This window comes from Macaca mulatta, chromosome 3 (genome assembly GCF_049350105.2).
Source record: "Macaca mulatta isolate MMU2019108-1 chromosome 3, T2T-MMU8v2.0, whole genome shotgun sequence".
NCBI lineage: Eukaryota > Metazoa > Chordata > Mammalia > Primates > Cercopithecidae > Macaca > Macaca mulatta.
Window position 1 is genome coordinate 49,684,038 of NC_133408.1, and position 23,558 is coordinate 49,707,595.

At 54.3% G+C, this 23,558-nt stretch overlaps 1 protein-coding gene and 1 long non-coding RNA gene across 9 annotated transcripts; one reads left to right on the plus strand and one right to left on the minus strand.

Annotated features, from left to right (window-relative positions):
• The first annotated feature begins 1,049 nt into the window (after positions 1-1,049).
• On the plus strand, positions 1,050-23,166 carry ORAI2 (ORAI calcium release-activated calcium modulator 2). Of its 8 annotated transcripts, none has more exons than XR_013414696.1 (5): positions 1,050-1,216; positions 4,107-4,214; positions 6,772-7,009; positions 15,058-16,947; positions 21,328-23,166. XR_013414696.1 is itself a non-coding variant. In XM_028845040.2 (4 exons), the coding sequence occupies exons 2-4, from the start codon at positions 4,207-4,209 to the stop codon at positions 15,595-15,597; spliced, it is 786 nt and encodes a 261-aa protein (XP_028700873.1). In that variant the 5' UTR covers positions 1,054-1,216; positions 4,084-4,206; the 3' UTR covers positions 15,598-17,569.
• LOC144339801 (uncharacterized) lies at positions 1,083-4,211 on the minus strand. Its single transcript, XR_013415177.1, has 2 exons — positions 3,836-4,211; positions 1,083-2,394 (listed from the first exon to the last, which is right to left on the minus strand). It is a non-coding gene; the product is annotated as an uncharacterized LOC144339801 (long non-coding RNA).
• Positions 23,167-23,558: the final 392 nt, after the last annotated feature.

Genomic DNA, 23,558 nt, shown 5'->3' on the forward strand with positions numbered 1-23,558 from the left:
GTTTAAGACCAGTCTGGCCAACACAGGGAGACCTATCTCTAAAAAAAAATTTTTTTTTTTTTTTTTGGCCGGGCACGGTGACTCACACCTGTCATCCCAGCACTTTGGGAGGCCGAGGCCAGCGGATCTACTGAGGTCAGGAGTTCAAGACCAGCCCAGCCACCATGGTGAAACCCCGTCTCTACTGAACATACAAAAAAGTAGCCAGGCTAGTGGCCCGCACCTGTAGCTCAGGAAGCTGAGAGAGGAGAATCGTTTCAACCCCGGGGGCGGATGTTGCAGTGAGCGGAGATGGCACTACTGCACTCCAGCCTGGGCGACATGGCAAAACTCCCTCTCAAAAAACAAAAACAAAAATTTTTTAATTACCACGGTGTGGTGGCTCCTGCCTGTAGCCTCAGCACTTTGGGTGACTGAGGCGGGAGGATCACTTGAGCCCAGGAATTCGAGGCTGCAATGAACCATGATCGCACCACTGCAGTCCAGCCTGGGTGACAGAGCCAGACCCTGTCTCAGAAAAAAAAAAAAAAAAAATCCTGTGAAAACTCAGGCGTGGCCAGACAGATTCTCCCCTCCCCACCTTCTTTTCCCCTCCACTGCCCACCTGGCACCCGCCCGCCCTGTCCCCACTCCCCACCCCTCCATGCAGCCAGCGTCCAATGCTAGGCACCCCCCGAAGCTCCCCCTGCCAAGCCCGGGGCTTCCCTTTTGCGCCCGGACCCAGGGGCAGGGAAAGCCCAGCTCGTGGTCTGTGGGTAGCCAGATCTCCAATGGGGCGGGGGCCTCGCCTTGACTCCCAGAGCTGGGGCGGGGGACGGGAGCTGGGGCAGGAGGGATGCGCGCGGGTCAGGGCCTTCCCACCTCCCCTGCTCCTCTCCAGCGCGCGATCCCGGGGTGGTTCCAGGTAAGACAGGGACCCCCACCCCGCCACTCCGAGGAGGTGCCGCCAGCCCCGCCCCTCCCGGCCCGGCGGGTGACGTGGCCGCGGCTCCCCCGCGGGCAGGTCACGTGGCGGCGGCTCCCCGTTGCCTTGGCAGCGGCTGCGGCGGCCGCGGGGGCGGGGCGGAGGCGGGGCCGGGGGACCCCGCGCGACCGGCGGAAGGAGGGAGGGGGCCGCGCTCGGCGCTCCGGCCGGGCCACTGGGCCACAGGCCACGCGGCCACGCGGCCACGCAGCCCGAGCGGGAGCTGAGCCGGGCGGGGAGAGGGCAGCTCCGGTGAGTGTGGCGGCGGGGGCTGGCGCCGGGAGCGGGGGTCCTTGCGGCTGGGGGCGCCGAAATTGGACCGGGGACTCTCGGCGGGGAAGGGGACGACTGTAGGCTGCCGGGGCGCGGTCACCACCCATCCGGGGTTGGTGACCTCCACCCCGCGGGATCCCTGGCGGGGTGCGGCGCCCAGCGGATCCGGGTCGAGGGCGCAGCCGGGTCCGGACACCGGGGTGTCCCTGGGGGAGGGACAGGGATGCAAGGGGGCGTCACTGGGAGGCCCCCTCCCAATGAGCCTGCCGGAGAGAGACAGACACTCGCCATTGCCGGTGCCCCAGATGCTTAGAGGAAGTCAAACTCCAAGACCGCCCTGTGGAAATGTGTCCAACAGGCCAGGCAGGAAGAATCGCTCATCTTTAGAGAGGGGATCGCGTTATTCTACAAGATCTGTTTTCTCTGACTGCTCGTTAAAGAAAAAAAAAAAAAAAGCAACCCCACAAGGTTCAGTCCCTGAGCATCCTCTAGGGTCTGTGCCACCTGACAGAAGTGCAGGGCTCCATCCTGCCCCACCCCACCCCCTGCCTGGGATCCAGTGTGGGGCCCAGACTCTGTCCCTCCCCCCAAGCCACCGGGCCTGGCACACACAGATGGCACTGGAAACATAGAGGATGAATAGGAATCCCCTCCTGGGCTGCTCCTTCCAGACCTGCAGACCTGTCTCAAGACCTAGCTCCAGACATCCTTTCCTCCACAACCCCACCCACTCTGGGGGCATCTGCAGGGCCTCACCAATGGGGCATGGGAGGGCTGGCAGCTCCTAGGAAGCCACCCTCAGCCCTCACTGCCCTGAGCTCTTCACCTCCACTCTCAGACCTGAGCCCAGCCCACCCCTACTGATGGAGCATCCCTCTTGTTCACCCTTCCTTCCTCTGGAGGCCACCAGGCTCTCCCTTGCCTCCCACTCCTCCCAGTTGGCCAGCCATTTCCCTGGGTTGAACTGTGGTCCCAAACCAGAATGATCTAGCAGTGCCCAGACCGTTCCACTCACCGATTCCTTCCATTCTCCCGTGGCTGGACGCCCAGTCATGCTGCCCAGACCCTCTGGCTCATTCCACAGCCCCAGGCTCCAAGTGTCTTCCACCCACATCTCCCTGCCCCCTCCACCCCCCAGGTGGCAGCTACCTTCCCTACTTATCTCCTGGACAAGGGGAGCCACCCCACACATACACCTGGAGTGGCCTTCCGGTCTCTCAGAATCTTTCCATGCGTGCAGCGTCTTGTCTTTGAGGAACGGTCCCTCTTTTTTGAAATTCTTTTTAGAGTCCACATGCAGTGGTTCACGCCTGTAATCTTAGCACTTTGGGAGGCCAAGGTGGGCAGATCCCTTGAGCTCAGGAGTTCTAGACCAGCCTGGCCAACGTGGCAAAACCCTGTCTCTACCGAAAATAAAAAATTAGCCAGGTGTGGTGGCACACACCTGTAGTCCCAGTTACTTGGGAGGTTGAGGAGGGAGGATCGCTTGAGCCTGGGAGGCAGAGTTTGCAGGGAGCCGAGATCGTGCCACTGCACTCCAGCCTTGGCAACACAGCAGGACCCCATCTCAAAAAAAAATTATTTTTAGAGACAGCTTCTTACTATGTTGCCTAGGCTGGTCTCCAGCTCCTGTCCTCAAGTGATCCTCCCACCTTGGCCTTACAAAACACTGGGATTACAGGTGTGAGGCACTTTGGCCTGCAAAGGGCTGCTGTGTCCCCTCCGCGGTGTTATCTGCAGGCACCTTTTCCTGGCCTTGGTGTGAGGCAGCCAGTCCTCTGCTCCCTGCCCTCCACTGAAGCCTTTAGCTCAGTGGATGAGGATTGCCCCCACCTCTTTTTTTTTTTTTTTTTTTTTTTTTTTTGAGATGGAGTCTTGCTCTGTCGCCCAGGCTGGAGTGCAATGGTGTGCTCTTGCCTCACTGCAACCTCTGTCAGCACACCCGGCTATTTTTTTTTTTTCTTTTCTTTTTTTAAGACAGAGTCTCACTCTGTCACCCAGGCTGGAGTGCCGTGGTACAGTCTCAGCTCACTCCAACCTCTGCCTCCCGGACTCAAGTGATTCTCCTGCCTCAGCCTCCTGAGTAGCTGGGACTACAAGTGCATGCCACCACACCTGGCCAATTTTTGTATTTTTAGTGGAGATGGGGTTTCACCATATTGGCCAGACAGGTCTTGAACTCCTGACTTCTAGTGATCCACCTGTCTTAGCCTCCCAAAGTGCTGGGATTACAGGCATGTGCCACTGCGCCTGACTTTTTTTAAATTTTATTTTATTTTCTTTTATTTTTTGAGACGGAGTCTCGCTTTGTGGCCCAGGCTAGAGTGCAGTGCTGCAATCTCAGCTTACTGCAACCTTCACCTCCCTGGCTCAAGTGATTCTCCTGCCTCAGCCTCCTGAGTAGCTGGGATTACAGGCACCCGCCACCACGCCCAGTTAATTTTTGTATTTTTAGTAGAGACAGGGTTCCACCATGTTGTCCAGGCTGGTCTCAAACTCCTGACCTCTAGTGATCCGCCCACCTCAGCCTCCCAAAGTGCTGGGAGGACAGGTTTGAACCACGGCTCCGACCCACATCCCCTTATCTTGCTCCCCTACTGGGAGGCCATGAATTCTGGCCTCTTTCATCTTGGATCCTTAAGTGCCAAGTGTGCTCAGCACCTGTGTGATGGAGGAGGGAGGATGGAGGGAGCAAAGGTTAGCGTCTCACCCCTGCAGTCTCCGTATACTGGGGTCATCAGACCTGCACGCTCAATTCTGTTAACTATGGGGGTGAGGGAAGAGGAAAAATGCAGTTTCCAAATTATAGCATTTTCCATTATGTGGAGCTAACCTATGGATTGCAGTGTTTCTCTGAATTCTCCCCAAGGGAAGGTACGCCCGGGGATGGAAGTGCTTGGACGCGGTGCTGCTGGCTACGGATGTGCATGAGGAGATGGGACGGAGAGCCCAAGTTGGCATTCGTATAAATGACCTGGTAATTGGCATCCCCTGGCAGAAATAGCACAGAACTGTTCCCAGAGGGCCTGTTGGCCAGGGAAGGCTGTGGCTTTGCAGCCTTGTTGAGAACAAAGGGAAAGGCGACATGATTTTCCACCTCCAGCACCTTCCTGCGTAATTTTCAAATTAGGGCATTTTCAATTATGGGGGCTCAACTCTGGCATGGATGGACTAAGTTTGGGGCATTTCCTCAGCTGCTGACCCTGTTAAGCACCCCCCCACTCCACCCATCCACCCCAGCCACACTCCCTGGGACCTAGAACACGGATCTGTGTGTAACAGCCTGAAGCAGACTTTCCATGGGGCCTATGTGGGCCTGGACATAGAAGTTACTCTCTTCCCTTTCCTTCCTTTCCCTTTCCTTCCCTTTCCTTTCCTTTCCTTCCCTTCCCTTTCCTTTTTCCTTTCCTTTTTCCTTTCCTTTCCTTTTTCCTTCCCTTTCCTTTTTTTTTTTTTTTTGAGATGGAGTCTCGCTCTATCTCCCAGGCTGGAGTGCAGTGGCCGGATCTCAGCTCACTGCAAGCTCCGCCTCCCGGGTCCACGCCATTCTCCTGCCTCAGCCTCCCGAGTAGCTGGGACTACAGGCACCCGCCACCTCACCCGGCTAGTTTTTTTTTTTTTGTATTTTTTAGTAGAGATGGGGTTTCACCGTGTTAGCCAGGATGGTCTCGATCTCCTGACCTCATGATCCACCCGTCTCGGCCTCCCAAAGTGCTGGGATTACAGGCTTGAGCCACCGCGCCCGGCCTCCTTCCCTTTCCTTTCCTTTTTCCTTCCCTTTCCTTTCCTTCCCTTTCCTTTCATTTTTCCTTTTTCCTTTCCTTTCCTCTTTCCTTTCTTCTTTCCTTTCCTTTCCTCTTTCCTTTCTTCTTTCCTTTCCTCTTTCCTTTCCTCTTTCCTTTCCTTTCCCCTTTCCTTTCCCCTCCCCTCCCCTCCCCTCCCCTCCCCTCCCCTCCCCTCCCCTCCCCTCCCCTCCCCTCCCCTCCCCTCCCCTCCCCTCCCCTCTCCTCTCCTCTCCTCTCCTCTCCTCTCCTCTCCTCTCCTCTCCTTCCTTTTCCTTTCTTGAGACAGAGTTCTGCTCTGTCACTCAGGCTGGAGTGCAGTGGCACAGTCTTGGCTCACTGTAACCTCACCTCCTGGGTTCAAGCGATTCTCTTGCCTCTGCCTCAGCCTCCCCAGTCACTGGGATTACAGGCACCCACCACCACGCCCAGCTAATTTTTGTATTTTTAGTGGAAACAGGGTTTCACCATGTTGGCCAGGCTGGAAAAGTCACTCTTTCTGATGCCAAGTAAACCACAAGGTGCCTGTGCCCTTGAAGCACGCCCTGCAGATTAATTAGAACTGGATCCTGGCATGCGGCCGAGCAGCCCAGCTCCTTGGGACACACGCGACCGCCAATCCCCTACTTAGTGGAGATTTAGGTTTAAATTCACAAATCTTGACAGATCCGTCCTTCTGATGTTTAATCCATGTTGGTCAAACCAGATGTCTACCAGGTATGAGTCCAGGCATCTCCGCCGTCTGTTTCTCCTTAAAATGTGGTCATGTGAGTTGGTGGATTTCATTTTTCATCTTGCTAAAAGTTTGCCTTGTAGCCTGGATGTGGCTTTAGTTTTGTAAGTCCAGTATTTTTCTTAGGGTGAACTGTAATGATCAAAATTTAAGTTGAAGGCCAGGCACGGTGGCTCACACCTGTAATCTCATCATCTTGGGAGCCTGAGGCAGTTGCATCACCTGAGGTCAGGAGTTCGAGACCAGCTTGTCCAACATGGTGAAACTCCATCTCTACTAAGAATACAAAAATTAGCCAGGTGTGGTGGCGGATGCCTGTAGTCCCAGGTACTTGGGAGGCTGAGGCAGGAGAATCACTTGAATCTGGGAGTCAGAGGTTGCAGTGAGCAGAGATTGCACCACTGCACTCCAGCCTGGGTGACTCAGCGAGACTGTCTCAAAAAAATATGTAAAATAAAATAAATTAAAAGTCCTATAGGTGGAAATATCCCCATTCTCAAGATGAAAGAGCCAGCTAAGAAAGGTCAGCTGTCATGCTCAGAATCACACAGTAGAGTCAAATCCAGGTTTCAGAACTTTAGGTCCTGGAGGCTGGGCGCAGTGGCTCATACCTGTAATCCCAGCACTTTGGGAGGCTGAGGCAGGCAGATCACTTGAGGTCAGGAGTTCAAGACCAGCCTGGCCAACATGATGAAACCCTGTCTGTATTAAAAATACAAAAATTAGCTGGGCGTGGTGGCGCACACCTATAATCCCAGCTACTCGGGAGACTGAGCAGAAGAATTACTTGAACCTGGGAGCCAGAGTTTCCAGTGAGGTGAGATTGCCCCACTGCACTGCAGCCTGGGCGACAGAGCGAGACACTGTCTCAAAAGCAAACAAACAAACAATCATAACTTTAGGTCCTGGGCACTTTCTAAACCCCTGGGCAGCCCCTGTAGGTTGAATGGGCTTAGAGTCTAGCTCTTCCAGGCTGCAGTAACCTAGGATACCTGAGCATGTCTCTCTCCCACCTTCAGCCTGGCTCCCACCATGAGCGCTGAGCTCAACGTGCCTGTCGACCCCTCTACTCCTGCCTGCCCGGAGCCCGGCCACAAGGGCATGGATTACCGGGACTGGGTCCGCCGCAGCTACCTGGAACTGGTCACCTCCAACCACCACTCAGTACAGGCCCTGTCGTGGCGGAAGCTCTACCTAAGCAGGGCCAAGCTGAAGGCCTCCAGCAGGACCTCCGCCCTCCTCTCCGGCTTCGCCATGGTGAGTGTGCACGCCAGGTGAGGAGCTCGCTGGTCAGACGGGCTTTGCTAACTGAGGTCCCGGGATGCCTCGGGGACCAAAGCGTTCCCTCCAGTCTCTGGCAGCCAGGATGGACCAGTGGAAAGCATCCGCCCAAGTCCCACCAGATGGGACTTGGGCGACTGTCAATGTGAGTGAGGGTGCTGGGTGTATGCCAGGGGCTCCCAGCCCTAGAATCTTCAGAAAGCCCACTCTGTCCTGTTCACATCATGTACTTGCTTAGCAAGGAGGGAGGTTGGTGCAGGGTAATTATAGTAGCTCAGGTGCAGTGACTCACACCTGTAATCCCAGCACTTTGGGAGGCCAAGGTGGGAGAATAGCTTGAGGCCAGGAGTTTGAGACCAGCCTGGGCAACACAGCAAGACAAGACCCCTGTCTTTACAAAAATAAATAATTATCCAGACTTGGTGGCACGTACCTATAGCCCCAGGTATTTGGGAGGCTGAGGCGGGAGGATCACTTGAGCCCAGGAGGCCGAGGCCTCAATGCGTTATGATCACATGACTTCACTCCAGCCTGGACGTCAGAGTGAGACCCCATCTCCAAAAAGAAAAAATAAAATGTATTTATTTCTTTATTTTGGCCGGGCGCAGTGGCTCATGCCTGTAATCCCAACACTTTGGGAGGCCGAGGTGGGTGGATCACTTGAGATCAGGACTTCAAGACCAGCCTGGCCAACACAGTGAAACACCATCTCTACTAAAAGTACAAAAAAACAAGCTGGGTATGGTGGCAGGCGCCTGTAATCCCAGCTACTCGGGAGACTGAGACAAAAGAATTGCTTGAACCTGGGAGGCCGGAGGATGCAGTGAGCCAAGGTCACACCACTATACTCCAACCTGGTCAAGAGTGAGATTTTGTCTCAAAATAAATAGATTAATTAATTAATTAAAAAGATAAAATCAAATCAAATCGCTGCATGGTACAGGGTTTCCTGGAGAAAAGTGCCCACGTCTGCCCCGTCTCGGGCACCACCCAAATGTTTGGAGCTCTCAGGGATCTCTGAGCAGGCCCCAGGGATTGATTGGGGTTGGATCAGTTTAGCCCAGTTAGCGATGCAGAAGTTCCTGGAATGTGAACTCCAGGGTGACAAAGCAGAGCTTTTGGCCTGGCTCCCGGTGGCCGCCTTCCCTCTGAGTCATCCCCTAGGACAAGAGTCAGTTTCGGACAAAGCTGTGGCTCTGACAAGGGGCCCATCTCCTGTTGACTCCAAAGCCGCTGACCCACACCCCTGGAGGGAATTGTCCCAGAGGTTAAGGACTCACAGTGAGGACACAACAGTGTGCTTACAGGTCCTATTGGGCGGAAGTGATTTTTTTGTTGTTGTTTTGTTTTTAGAGACGGTCCCTGTCTGTTGCCCAGGCTGGAGAAGGCAGTGGTGTGATCATGGCTCACTGCAGCCTCTACTTCCTGGGCTCAAGCCATCCGCCTGTCTCAGCCTCCTGAGTAGCTGGAATTATAGGCACGTGCCACCACGCCTGGCTAATTTTTTTTTTTTTTTTTTAGAGACAAGTTCTCTGCTCTGTTGCCTAGGCTGGAGTGCAGGGGTGCAATCATGGCTCACTGCAGTCTTGAACTCTCAGGTGATTTTCTCACCTCGGCCTCCCAAAGTGCTAGCATTACACCTTGTCCAGCCTGTTTCCTTATGTGAAAACAATTATTGTTTTTCTTTTTGTTTGTTTTTGTTTTGAGATGGAGTCTTGCTCTGTCACCCAGGCTGGAGTGCAGTGGTGTGAATTGGGCTCACTGCAACCTCCGCCTCCTGAATTCAAGTGATTCTCCTGCCTCAGCCTCCCAAGTAGCTGGGACTACAAGCACACGTCACCACACCCGGCTAATTTTTGTATTCTTAGTAGAGATGGGGTTTCACCATGTTGGCCAGGCTGGTCTTGAATTCCTAACCTCAGGTGATCCACCCACCTCGGCCTCCCGAAGTGCTGGTATTACAGGTGTGAGCCACCACACGCGGCCTCTATTGTTTTTCTATAGGCCAGAGGCTCAATTGTTAGACTGATGATACAATTTAAAAGAAAAAGCTGACTGGGCGCGGTGGCTCATGCCTGTAATCCCAGCGCTTTGGGAGGCTGAGGCGGGCAGATCACCTCAAGTCAGGAGTTCGAGACCAGCCTAGCCAACATGGTGGCACCCTGTCTCTACTAAACATACAAAAATTAGCCGGGCTTGGTGGCACGTGCCTGTAATCCCAGCTACTCAAGAGGCTGAGGCAGGAAGATCACTTGAACCTGGGAGGTGGAGGTTGCAGTGAGCCAAGATGGCGCCACCGCACTCCAGCTTGGGTGACAGAGCGAGACTCCATCTCAAAAAAAGAAGAGGTGGAGGCTGGGTTCCGTGGCTCACGCCTGTAATCCCAGCACTTTGCGAGGCCAAGACGGGCGGATCACGAGGTCAGGTGTTCAAGACCAGCCTGGCCAAGATGGTGAAACCCCGTCTCTACTAAAAAAAATACAAGGCCGGGCGCGGTGGCTCAAGCCTGTAATCCCAGCACTTTGGGAGGCCGAGGCGGGTGGATCACGAGGTCAGGAGATCGAGACTATCCTGGCTAACATGGTGAAACCCCGTCTCTACTAAAAATACAAAAAACTAGCCGGGCGTGGTGGCGGGCGCCTGTAGTCTCAGCTACTTGGGAGGCTGAGGCAGGAGAATGGCGTGAACCCGGGAGGCGGAGCTTGCAGTGAGCCGAGATCACGCCACTGCACTCCAGCCTGGGAGACACAGCGAGACTCCGTCTCAAAAAAAAAACAAAAAACAAAAAACAAAAAACTAGCCGGGTGAGGTGGCGGGCGCCTGTAGTCCCAGCTATTCCGGAGGCTGAGGCAAGAGAATGGCGTGAACCCGGGAGGCGGAGCTTGCAGTGAGCTGAGATCCAGCCACCGCACTCCAGCCTGGGCGACAGAGTGACACTCTGTCTCAAAAAAAAAAATAAAAAAAAAAATACAAAAATTAGACGGACGTGGTAGCAGGTGCCCGTAATCCTGGCTACTCTGGAGGCTGAGACGGAGAATTGCTTGAACCCGGGATGGGAGGCTGCACTGAGCTGAGATGGCGCCACTGCACTCCAGCCTGGGCGACAGAGCAAGACTGCATCTCAAAAAAAAAAAAAAAAAAAAAAAGAGGTGGGTCTTGCTGTGTTGCCCAGGCTAGGTTTTGTATGTTTGTTTGTTATTTTTTTCTTCACCTTATGCCAAGGGGAAAATATTGTTGTTTCATTTTGTTTTTTCCCCCAAGTATTTTTGACCCGCGGTGGGTTGAATCTGCAGATGTGGAACTCAGAGATACAGAGCACCAGCTGCAGTGGGAAGCACATGAACCGTCTGGCGTGGAGCTGAGACCCGGGGGGAGCCGCAGTGCACCTGCTTGATTAGATTAGCATAGCGTCATTAGGTCAGATCATTCTTCAGACTGCAGGGCAGCTTGGGAAAAATAAGTGACAAGTACAAATCATCAGAAACTAGCTGAGTCGGGGCAGGGCCCTGGGAACAGGCAAAGGTACAGATTGCTAGGAAGAGTTCGCCTTTATAGTGTGTCTTCCCTCATTAGAATTGCAAAGCTGTTCCTTTGTCTAGCAACGCGTGCTTGTGCCTAACCTGAAGCTTATTTCTTGATGCATATTCTTCCCCCAACACGGAGAACCAGTGATCCGAGGCCCCCCTCATAAAACCTCTACATAGGCCAGGCACGGTGGTTCACTGTAATCCCAGCACTTTGGGAGACTGAGGCTGGCCGATCACTTGAGGTCAGGAGTTCCAGATCGCCTGGCCAACATGGGGAAACCCAGTCTCTACTAAAAATATGAAAAGGAGGGCCGGGCACCATGGCTTATGCCTGTAATCCCAGCATTTTGGGAGACCGAGGTGAGCAGATCACCTGAGGTCATGAGTTGGAGACCATCCTGGCTGACCTGGTGAAACACTGTCTCTACTGAAAATACAGAACTTAGGCCAGGCGCAGTGGTTCACACCTGTAATCCGAGCATTTTGGGAGACTGAGGCGGGCAGATCGCGAGGTCAAGAGATGGAGACCACCCTGGCTAACACGGTGAAACCCCGTCTCTACTAAAAAAACAAAAAATTAGCCATGTGTGGTGGCACACGCCTGTAGTCCCACCTACTCGGGAGGCTGAGGCACGAGAATCACTTGAACCCGGGAGGCGAAGGTTGCAGTGAGCTGAGATCGCTGTACTGCACTCCAGCCTCGGTGGCAGAGCAAAACTCCATCTCAAAAAAAAAAAAAAAAAGCCAGGTGTGGTGGCTGGCACCTGTAACCCCAGCTTCTCAGGAGGCTGAAGCGGGAGGATCACTTGAACCTGGGAAGGGGAGGTTGGAGTGAGCCGAGATCATGCCACCGCACTCCACCCTGGGCAACAGAGCAAGACTCCATCTTAAAAAAAAAAAAAATTAGTCAGCCATAGTGGGCTATTGGGGAGACTGAGGAAGGAGAATCGCTTGAACCCAGGAAGCAGAGGTAGTAAGCCGAGATAGCGCCATTGCACTCCAGCCTGGGCAACAGAGCGAGACTCTGTCTCACTTAAAAAAAAAAAAAGGCTGGGTGCGGTGGCTCAAGCCTGTAATCTCAGCACTTTGGGAGGCCGAGACGGGCGGATCATGAGGTGAGGAGATCGAGACCATCCTGGCGAACATGATGAAACCCCGTCTCTACTAAAAAAATACAAAAAACTAGCCGGGCGGGGTGGCGGGCGCCTGTAGTCCCAGCTACTCGGGAGGCTGAGGCAGGAGAATGGCGTAAACCCGGGAGGCGGAGCTTGCAGTGAACTGAGATCCGGCCGCTGCACTCCAGCCTGGGCGACAGAGCGAGACTCCGTCTCAAAACAAACAAACAGACAAAAAATGTAATTTAAATTAAAAATAATTCTGCATAAACACAGTAAAAACTTTCCTTCTCTTTTCTTCTTCTTCTTTTTTTTTTTTTTTAATAGAGATGGGGTCTCGCTTTGTTGCCCAGGCTGGTCTTGAACTCCTGGTTTTAAGTGATCTCCCGCCTTAGCCTTCCAAAGTGCTGGGATCACAGGTGTGAGGCCGCTCACTCAGTCCCTTTTCTCCTCTTAAGGCGGAACAAAACCACTTTTTGTGAGCTCTGCCCGCTACCTCGTAATCGTCTTTATTTCCTGTCTTGGAGGCCTCTGTGGTTTGTAATATTTGTCACTTGGGCCATATCCTTTGAGGTGACCATAGCCAAGCCAGGGCCACACTGAGAAAAACCATCCCTCAGCCCATGTTCTGTGGCTACTGGTTTTTGGATGCGTTTCACAATAGCCCCAGCCGTATTATTGGTGAGTTGCTGTTCAGCTCTGGTCTACTAGGACTGCCATGTCGTCTTTTTTTTTTTTTTTTTTTTTTTGAAATATAGTCTCACTCTGTCGCCCAGGCTGGAGTGCAGTGGTGCAATCTGGCTCACTGCAACCTTCGCCTCCCGGGTTCAAGAGATTCTCCTGCCTCAACCTCCCGAGTAGCTGGGACTACAGGTGTCCACCACCATGCTCAGCTAATTTTTGTATTTTTAGTAGAGATGGGGTTTTGCCACGTTGGTCAGGCTGGTCTCGAGCTCCTAACCTCAAGTGATCTGCCCACCTCAGCTTCCCAAAGGGCTGGGATTACAGGCGTGAGCCACCGCGCCCGGCCATATCTTCTTTTATCTAGGAAGCGTTCCATCACCACTAAGAGGTGGCAGTTGCTAAAGGACATTATGAAATCTTCATATATATTATTTTATTTTATTTTTTACTTTATTCGTTCCCAGACAGGATATCGCTCTATTGCCCAGGCTGGGGTGCAGTGGTGCATTCATAGGTCACTGCAGCCTCCAACTCTGGGGCCCAGCCTCCTGAGTTATTTTTTATTTTATTTTATTTATTTATTTTTTTGTGGCAGGGTCTCACTTTGTCACCCAGGCTGGAGTGCAGTGGCATGATTTCAGCTCACTGAAACCTCTGCCTCCCGGATTCAAGCGATTCTCCTGCCTCAGCCTCCCGAGTAGCTGGGATTACAGGCACAAGCCACCATGCCCGGTTCATTTTTGTATTTTTCACAGAGAGTTTTTGCCATGTTGGCCAGGCTGCTCTCAAACTCCTGACCTCAAGTGATCCGTACCCCCTTGGCTTCCTAAAGTGCTAGGATTACAGGCATGAGCCACCGCACCTGGCCTGAGTTTTTTTTGTTTTTTTTTTTTTTAAACAGGGATGGCTTAGGTCTAGGAGGGAAACACAGTGGGTAGAAGAATCTTCCCCTGGCTTCTTTCTTCTTTTTTTTTTTTTGAAACAGAGTCCTGCTCTGTCGCCTAGGCTGGAGTACAGTGGCATGATCTCCGCTCACTGCAACCTCTGCTTCCTGGGTTCAAGCGATTCTCCTGCCTTAGCCTCCCGAGTAGCTGGGATTACAGGCGCCCGCCACCAGGACCAGCTAATTTTTTGTATTTTTAGTAGAGACAGGATTTCACCGTGTGGGCCAGGCTGGTCTCCAACTCCTGACCTCAAGTGATCCACTCGCCTCGCCCTCCCAAAGTGCTGGGATTACAGGCATGAGCCACCGCGCCTGGCTGACCTCACATTTCAAGACACCAAGCAGAGCCTGCGATTCCTTAGTTTGTCCGTTTTAGACCATACCTGCTGTAACCTCTGACTGTGATTGATGATTTTGCTTCCTCAGGAGACCCAGCCATGCCTCCTTTCCCTCCTCACCCTCGGCCTCACTTGCATCACTTTTCCTGGGCTTTCGAGGTGCTGGCTCTCGCTGGGCTTTTGGCCTCTGCTGAGGAGGCACCACGTGGTCTGTCTGAGGCCATCCAGGTGTTCAGCTCTGAGTCTGGGGACTGTCGGCAGTTTCAGTTGTTATATTTTAAAAGGTCAGGGTTTTTTTTTTGTCAAGATGGGCTCTCACTATGTTGCCCAGGCTAGTCTCAAACTCCTGGGTTCAAGCGATCCTCCTGCCTCTGCCTCCCAAAGGAAGGAGTATAGGCATGAGTCATCGTGCCTGGCCAATTTTTAACTTTGAAAGGTCAGTTTCCTTTTTTTGTAGAGACGAGGTCTCGCTCTGTCACATGGGCTGAAGTGCAATGGTGTGATCATAGCTCATTGCAGCCTGGATCTCCTGGATTCAAGCGATCCTCCCACCTCAGTCTCCCCAGTAGCTGGGACTACAGGCATGCGCCACCAAGCCTAGCTAATGTTGTATATTTTTTGTAGAGACAGGGTCTCCCTCTGTCCCCCAGGCTGGAGTGCAGTGGTGTGATCGGGGCTCACAGCAGCCTGGAATTCCTGGCCTCAAGTGATCCTCCTGCCTCAACCTTCCAAACCACTGGTATTACAGGCATGAACCATTGTACTCGGCCAGTTTTTCCCTCCCTCCCTCCTCCCCTTCCTTCCTTCCTTCCTCTCTCTCTTTCTTTCTTTTTCCTTTCTTTTTTAAACTTTTGTGGCTTGTTTTGTTTTGAGACAGAGTCTCATTTTGTCGCCCAGGCTAGAGTGCAGTGGCACGATCTTGGCTCACTGCAACCTCCGCCTCCCAGGTTCAAGCGATTCTTCTGCCTCAGCTTCCCGAGTAGCTGGGATTACAGGTGCCTGCCACCACGCCCAGCTACTTTTTGTATTTTTAGTAGAGACGGGGGTTCACCATGTTGACCAGGCTGGTCTCCAACTCCTAGCCTCGAGTGATCCACCCGCCTCGGCCTCCCAAAGTGCTGGGATTACAGGCATGAGCCACCACACTGGCCTCTTCTGTACTGTTGAGATTTTTTTTCTCAGTGCAGTCTTCTTTAGCTAATTAGAACAAAGGAAAATGTGAAACATTTGATCAGTGAGGAGGTTGCCCGCTGGTCTTCAAGGGCCCAGAACATGGGTGAGTCCCGCCAGCAGGAGAGCCCATGGCTACCCTGTCCCCCGAACCTGGCCCAGCCCCTGCTCTGCCTGGCAGGTGGCCCTGGTGGGGCCACGCCTTGCCCTCCCCACACCCAGCACCACCTGTCTGCTGTCCCCACAGGTGGCCATGGTGGAGGTGCAGCTGGAGACGCAGTACCAGTACCCTCGGCCGCTGCTGATTGCCTTCAGCGCCTGCACCACGGTGCTGGTGGCCGTGCACCTGTTCGCCCTCCTCATCAGCACCTGCATCCTGCCCAACGTGGAGGCCGTGAGCAACATCCACAACCTGAACTCCATCAGCGAGTCTCCGCATGAGCGCATGCACCCCTACATCGAGCTGGCCTGGGGCTTCTCCACCGTGCTAGGCATCCTGCTCTTCTTGGCCGAGGTGGTGCTGCTCTGCTGGATCAAGTTCCTCCCTGTGGACGCCCGGCGCCAGCCTGGCCCCCCGCCCGGCCCCGGGAGCCACACGGGCTGGCAGGCCGCGCTGGTGTCCACCATCATCATGGTGCCCGTGGGCCTCATCTTCGTGGTCTTCACCATCCACTTCTACCGCTCTCTGGTGCGCCACAAAACGGAGCGCCACAACCGCGAGATCGAGGAGCTCCACAAGCTCAAGGTCCAGCTGGACGGGCATGAGCGCAGCCTGCAGGTCGTGTGAGGGGCTGAGGGCCGGGGCTGGGGGCGGCCCTGTGCCCGGGAGCCCGCAGAGGCGGGGATTTGTCAGATGCAGACATTTTGCAAGGCTGCCGGGTAGTTCAAGACCAAAGTTTTCCTCTTGTCTTAATACCATAAGCACTGGATGACTTCTCCTGAGATGGAACCATCTGGTTCAACGAGGGACTGTGTTGCTAAGAGTATTGGGGGCAAAACCAGGCTGGTTCCTTGGCCTCAGGGTTTCCTGGGTCGGGGACACAGTGAAGAGGCTACAGTGGGATCTGCCCATCAGTCCTGGGCCAGGAGGGCCTCCAAGCAGCACCCAGTGGGTGCTCAGACCCAGCATGCGTGGCTGGTGGGCCTGGGAGAGCCAGGGCAGGCTTTTGCTTTCAGAGAACGATTGCCCCAGAGACCCGTGGTGGGCTTCGTGGATGCTGAGTGGCCCGTGTGACAGTGATGACACGAGGGCTGCGGCATTTGAGTGGGTGCAGGTGCACGGCAGGGCTTGGTGCTTCCCTGCCTGGCCCTGGAGGAAGCTGGGTGGCCTGGCTTCAGGGGAAGACAGGAGCCAGGACACACGTCAGCCCAGCAAGTGCGGGGGGTGCTGCAGCCCTCGGCAGTGGTGTCAGGCCCCCGGGGATGTTTCCATCGGGGGCGCGGCCTGGCTGAGCCGGAGGAGACATGTTCACAGGCATCTACGAGACACCCGCATGAGGAAGTTGAATTATTTGAGGGCTGCTGCATAGTATGCTAGGCTCAAATTCTCTTTTCTCAGCCAGAGAGAGCCCTGGCCACACGGACTCAGTGGGGCCACCAGGGTGGGGAAAGGATCCTTCCCCCACAGCCAGCGGCCTCCAGCTGTCAGCCACAGAATGGCCTCTGAGGCTGACTCAGCCACTCCCCTGGGCTGTGGCAGCCCGAGGCAGAGGCTTTGGCTCAGGCCCCGGAGCCTGTGCAGCTTCCTGTGGCCCCAGGCAGCGAGCGGACATCCTGGGGGACTTCCTGTCTAGGCAAGGCCATTGGCCTGGCCTGGCCTGTGGATAGTGGGGCCAGGGGTTGGCCCAGGCCAAATGAGTGCCCTCCTTGTTATGACACCGAGTGACTACAAGGGAAGCAAGACCCCTCCAGGCCTCTCAGCCGACACTGGGTCCCACCACACACGGTGACTGCGCTGTGCAGTGCGGGTTCTGGCCTTTTCCCTAAGGGCATCTGGTAGACCCAAAGCCACACTCTTGGGCCGTGTACGCACGCCGCAGCACCAGCTTCCCTGAGCTGCTTGTACAACCAACCACCTTTCCCCTCTTCTCCAGCTGTAACCTGGAATGCCAGCCATGCCTTGTCTTTTGTTCTCATAGTCACTGGGGCCAGGCGCAGTGGCTCATGCCTGTAATCCCAGCACTTTGGGAGGCCAAGGTGGGTGGATCACCTGAGGTCAGGAGTTCCGGATCAGCCTGGCCAACATGGTGAAACCCCACCTCTACTAAAAATACAAAAATTAGGCCGGGCGCGATGGCTAACGCCTGTAATCCCAGCACTTTGGGAGGCCAAGGCGGGCGGATCACTTGAGGTCAGGAGTTCGAGACCAGCCTAGCCAACATGGTGAAACCCCGTTTCTATAAAAAATACAAAAAATTAGCCGGGCGTGGTGGCGGGCGCCTGTAGTCCCAGCTACTTGGGAGGCTGAGGCAGGAGAATGGCGTGAACCTGGGAGGCGGAGCTTGCAGTGAGCTGAGATCACGCCACTGCACTCCAGCTTGGGCGACAGAGCGAGACTCCATCTCCAAAAAAAAAAAATTAACCGGGTGTGGTGGCGGGTCTGTAGTCCCAGCTACTCAGGAGGCTGAGGCAGGAGGAGAATCACTTGAACCCAGGAGGCAGAGGTTGCAGTGAGCCGAGATCATGCCATTGCACTACAGCCTGGGCAACAAGAGCGAAACTTCATCTACAAAAAAAAAAAAAAAAAAAAAAAATAGTCACTGGGCTTCTTCGTGCTCTGATCACATCTCTTGTAAAAGCTTACGCTCTCTCCGGGGTCCGGGTTGGCTGTGCCATGGAATTCTGGGTGGCCTGGTTGGGGTCTCTGGAAATGTGGCTGCAGCAGAGAACAGAGACCCTGACACGCAATTCCCCGTGCTGAGGGGCCCTTGGGGAGTCACGCCGAGGGTCCCCACGAGAAAGTTGTGGCATCCTTGGGGGCCGGAGAAGAGCCCTGTGTCTTCTGAGGGGCTCATCCTTTGTGTCCCCTGCAGACATCTGTCTGCGACCCTTGCCCTCCAGCACGTCCGTACTTTCCTGCAGCCTGTAGAAACACCTCTTATGGTTTAATGTGTTTGCTTTGCTAAAGAATGTCGGTGTTGGCCAGGCAAGGCGGAGCACGCCTGTCATCCCACCACTTTGGAAGGCCGAGGAGGGAAGATCACGTGGGCCTAGGGGTGCGAGACCAGCCTGGGCAACATAGCAAGACCCCATCTCTAAAAAAATCATTTTAAATTAGCCAGGCCAGGTGCAATGGCTCATGCCTGTAATCTTAGCACTTTGGGAGGCCGAGGTGGGCAGATCACTTGAGATCAGGAGTTTAAGACCAGCCTCGGCAACAACATGGTGAAACCATCTCTAGTAAAAATACAAAAAATTAGCCGGGTATGGTGGTGGGTACCTGTAATCCCAGCTACTTGGCAGGCTGAGGCAAGAGAATTGCTTGAATCCAGGAGGCAGAGGTTGCAGTGAGCCGAGATCGTGCCACTGCACTCCAGCCTGGGCGACAGAGCAAAACTCTGTCTCAAAAAATAATAAATAAATTAAATAAAAATAAATTAGCTGGGCGTGGTAGTGCATGCCTGTAGTTCCAGCTACTTGGGAGGCTGAGGCAGGAGGATTGCTTGAGCTGGGGAAGTAGAGGCTGTAGCGAACTATGATTGCGCTACTGGCCGGGCACGGTGGCTCACGCCTGTAATCTCAGCACTTTGGGAAACCGAGGTGGGTGGATCACTTGAGGTCAGGAGTTTGAGACCAGCCTGGCCAACATGGTGAAACTCTGTCCCTACTAACAATACAAAAAATTAGCTGGGCATGGTGGTGCTCACCTGTAATCCCAGCTACTTGGGAGGCTGAGGCAGGAGAATCATTTGAACCCAGGAGGCAGAGGTTGTGGTGAGCCAAGATCGTGCCACTGTACTCCAGCCTGGGCGACAGAGTGAAACCCTGTCTCTGAAAAAAAAAGAAAGAAAGAAAAAGAAAAGAATGTCAGCATGTCAGTGTCCCTCCAAGGAGTGACTTTGGGTCAAGACAGGCTGGCTCTTCTAAATGAATGGCTCCTCGTGGCTGGGAGAGGCGGCAGCCTCTTACCCTGGCCTGAGCCTTTTGGGAGGGGCCCTCCTGGGCCTTCTCCTGCCTCCCACCTTCCTGCAGCATCTGTGCCCCTGCCCACGCAGTGCCACACTCCCCAGACTATGGAACGCATCTCCAGTGCCATCTGGGGGCCAGTTAGTGTACCTGGTCCCCAGGCAGAGTTCTTGACCTGGCAGCATCCAGGCAGGTATTAAGTGCCCAATGATGGTGGCACGTGGGTGGGGACGGAGCCACATTCAAGTCTAGCTCTCTGATTAGGAGGATGACGGTGTTGGAATTTCCTGTTCTCTTTCTCCTAGAGTTCTTGTTCTCCCAGCTCCAGACTTTCTAGTTTCGAGGAATGAGGCAAACCATTGCTGTGGGAATAGCAGTGACCATGGGTAGGGCCATGGTGGCTGGGAGAGGAAACCTCAGGGTCACCCCAGAGCCTGTGGGGAGACGGAGGGTGAGCTGTTGTCGGAGCTGCAGAAACACCTTGAGGGGCAGCATGGGCGATGGGGAACGCCATTGCAGCCTAGAAATTCAGTTTCTGGAGGTTTAGCCTGTCTTTGAACAGTGTTTAAGAACAGAGGCCTCCAGGCCGGGCGTGGTGGCTACATCTGTAATCACAGCACTTTGGGAGACAGAGGCGGGCGGATCGCCTGAGATCAGGAGTTCGAGACCAGCCTGGCCCACGTGGTGAAACCCCATCTCTACTAAAAATACAAAAATTAGCCGGGCGTGGTGACACACCCCTGTAATCCCAGCTACCCAGGAGGCAGAAGCAGGAGAATCACTTGAGCCCGGGAGGCAGAGGATGCAGTGAGCCAAAATCACGCCACTGCACTCCAGCCTGGGTAAAGAACAAGACTCTGTTGTTTTTTTGTTTTTTTTTTTGAGACGGAATCTCTCTCTGTCGCCCAGGCTGGAGTGCAGTGGCCAGATCTCAGCTCACTGCAAGCTCCACCTCCCGGGTTTACGCCATTCTCCTGCCTCAGCCTCCCGAGTAGCTGGGACTACAGGCGCCCGCCACTTCGCATGGCTAGTTTTTTTGTATTTTTTTTGTAGAGATGGGGTTTCACCGTGTTAGCCAGGATGGTCTCAATCTCCTGACCTCGTGATCCGCCCGTCTCAGCCTCCCAAAGTGCTGGGATTACAGGCTTGAGCCACCGCGCCCGGCCAGAGACTCTGTTTAAAAAAAAAAAAAAAAAAAAAAAAGAACTGGGGCCTCTGCCTCAGTTTGCCCTGGAGCCAGCCGGGGCCCGTCCTAATTTGGAGCACAGTCTTCCCGGTGCCTAGACATGCCAAGGCCCCTCCCACGTGGGACACCCTCTCCGTTTAGTACCTGACCACCTGTTTCAAAACACAGGTGTTTCTGGTTTAGAAACTTGGAAGGCAGAATGTGTTTTCGCGTCTTCTAGGAGGGTTTGCTGAGGACCGGACCACGTAAGCCTGAGTGGATCCGGACTCAGCTGCAGCCCTTACCCGCCTCGTGCTGATGATCTATGCATGCAGCAGACACATCCACTGTCCTGTGTGCGGGTTTTTAAAACAGTTGCCCTGGATGAAACTGAATAAACCAGTGACGCTATTCAAAGTCTTTCTGTTCTTGGGGGGACGCTGTGGGCAGAGGGGATAAACTGCAGCCCCTGGCCCTCCCCTGGCATCTGCTGACTGGGGGACCCCCATCATGGCATAAAAACCTTCTCCTGTAGCGCCATCTGGCCTCCTGTCACTGGTCACTGGCCAGTGTCCTCCCAGGCTGCCCCGGGAAGGGGGCGTGGACATCTGTAGAATGGAGGCAGGGTGCTCAGGTCCAGACACGCCGCCATGGGGCTCCAGCCAGCTGGGACCCCGAGAGCACAGGGTGCCTCTGCCTGCCGCTTCCCCTCCCAGACAGGTCCCTCTCTTTCCAGAAACAAAGGAAGGGGCAGCCCCAGAGGGTGGCTGAGTGACAACAGAGCCCACCTGGACAGGGTCAGCTTGGAGGTCCCCCCAGTCCCTTCAGGAGAGGAGCCACTGGAGCACTGGTCGCCTGGGGACATTCTCCAGCCCCAGGTCACTGTGGGGCAGCAGGAACAGGTGGGTCCCTCCTGTGGGCTGGTGGCACTGCTGAGGAAGCACCAGACAGCTTTTTTTTTTTTTTATTCAGAGTGGCTCTGTCACCCAAGCTGGAATGCGGTGGCATGATCTTGGCTCACTGCAGCCTCCTCCCTCTGGGTTCAAACGATCTTGTGCCTCAGCCTCCCAAGTAGCTGGGATTACAGGCACACACCACCATGCTTGGCTAATTTTTGTATTTTTAGTAGAGACGGGGTTTCACCATGTTGGCCAGGCTGGTCTCGAACTCCTGACCTTGTGATCTGCCCACCTCGGCCTCCCAAAGTGCTGGGATTAGAGGTGTGAGCCACTGCGCCCGGTCTGTTTTTAAAAATATAGGTTTATTTTAGAGACGGTCTGGCTCTATTGCCCAGGCCAGAGCCAAAATGCAGTGGTACAATCATAGCTCTCTGCAGGCTCCAGCTTCTGGGCACAAGCAATCCTCCCACCTCAGCCTCCCAAGTAGCTGGGACTACAGGTGCACACACCACCATGCCCAGCTAATGTTTTTTGTAGAGATGGGATCTTGCTATGTTGCTCAGTGTGGTCTTGAACTTCTGGCCTCAAGCGATCCTCCTGCCTTGGCCTTCCAAAGTGCTGGGATTACAGGTGTGAGCCACTATGCCTGGCCCGTTCTGTATTTTGTCGCCCACTGAGGTAGAGGCCCCCTTCTAGGAAAGAATTTGTTTTGTTTTGTTTTGTTTTTTCGAGACAGTCTCTCTCTATCGCCCAGGTTGGAGTACAGTGGCATGATCTCAGCTTGCTGCAACCTCCACTTCCTGGGTTCAAGCAATTCTCCTGCCTCAGCCTCCTGAAAAGCTGGGACTATAGGCATGTACCACCACCATGCCCAGTTAATTGTTGTTGTTTTTTGAGATGGAGTTTCACTCTTGTTGCCCAGGCTGGAGGGCAGTGGCACGATCTCAGCTTACTGCAACCTCTGCCTCCCAGGTTCAAACGATTCTCCTGCCTCAGCCTCTTGAGTAGCTGGGACTACAGGCATGCACCAACACACCTGGCTTATTTTTGTATTTTTAGTAGAGATGGGGTTTCTCCATGTTGGCCAGGCTGGTCTCGAACTCCTGACCTCAGGTGACTGCCTGCCTCAGCCTCCCAAAGTGCTGGGGTTATAGGTGTGAACCGCTGCACCCAGCCTCTTTTTTTTTTTCTTTTTTTTTTTTTTTTGGTATTTTTAGTAGAGACTGGGTTTCACCACATTGGCCAGGCTGGTTTCAAACTCCTGGCCTCAAGTGATCTGCTGGCCTCCGCCTCCCAAAGTGCTGGATTACAGGCATGAGCCACCGCACCAGGCCTTGTTATTATTTTTAACTCTGGCACTTCACCCTAGAGGCTGCTAGGAATCAGGTGTGCCAAGCAACTGGCACCACTCCATGGAAAGCGTTTGGGGCAGTGCCTTGGTTCTGCCAACCCTAAGAGGCCAGGCTGCCCCTTGGGCTGAGCAGTGGCCTCAGTACCAAGCCCCGGGCCAGCAAGCCCACCAGCCTCGAGACAGACTGCACTTCCGGTGGAGGCTGCCATTTCCTTAAAGGGAAAACATGCCCCACCCCTGTCAAGGGCAGGACACAAATCACTGGCATGGAGGAACCCACTCCACACCCAGCAGATCATCGACACAGACTTTTTTTTTTTTTTTTCCAGATAGAGTCTCACTCTGTTGTCCAGGGTGGAGTGCAATGGTGCGATCTCGGCTCACTGTAACCTCCGCCTCCCGGGCTCAAGTGATTCTCCTGCCTCAGCCTCCTGAGTACCTAGGATTATAGGCACCCACCATCACGCCTGGCTAATTTTTGTATTTTTAGTAGAGACGGGGTTTTGCCATGTTGGTCAGGCTGGTCTTGAACTCCTGACCTCAAGTGATCCTCCTGCCTCAGCCTCCCTAAGTCCTGGGATTATAGGCATGAGCCACCTCGCCTGGCCCAAGACTTTTTGCCTCAGGTGCTGCAGAGCCCTGGTGGGGCCCAGGAGGGCAAGGCCCAGACAGGAGCCGAAACCCATGTAGAACCTGACAACCTATAGCTCACACCTGTAATCCCAACACTTTGGGAGGCTGAGGTGGGCAGATCGCTTGAGCCAAGGAGTTCGAGACCAGCCTGGGCAACATCGCGAGACCCTGTCTCTACAAAAATACAAGAATTACCCGGGCTTGGTGGTGTGTGCCTGTAGTCCCAGCTACTGGGGAGGCTGAGGTGGGAGAATCATCTGAGCCCAGGGAGGTCGAGGTCTGCTGAGGTAAGTGTGCTGACGGATGCGGAAACTGCCACCCCAAACACAGGTAAGCAGACTTTACCCTGCAGGCGGTGGCTCCTGGGGCGCAGCCCTGCAGAAACACATGGGGCAGCTGGGCGGAGGGGCTCATGCCCATTATTCCCAGCGCTTTGGGAGGCTGAGGCAGGCGGATCGCTTTTGAGCCCAGGAGTTTGAGACCAGCCTGGGCAACATAGCAAGACTCTATCTCCACTGAAAATCAAAACAAAACAAGACAACTAGCTGGGGATGGTGGCACACGCCTGTAGTTCC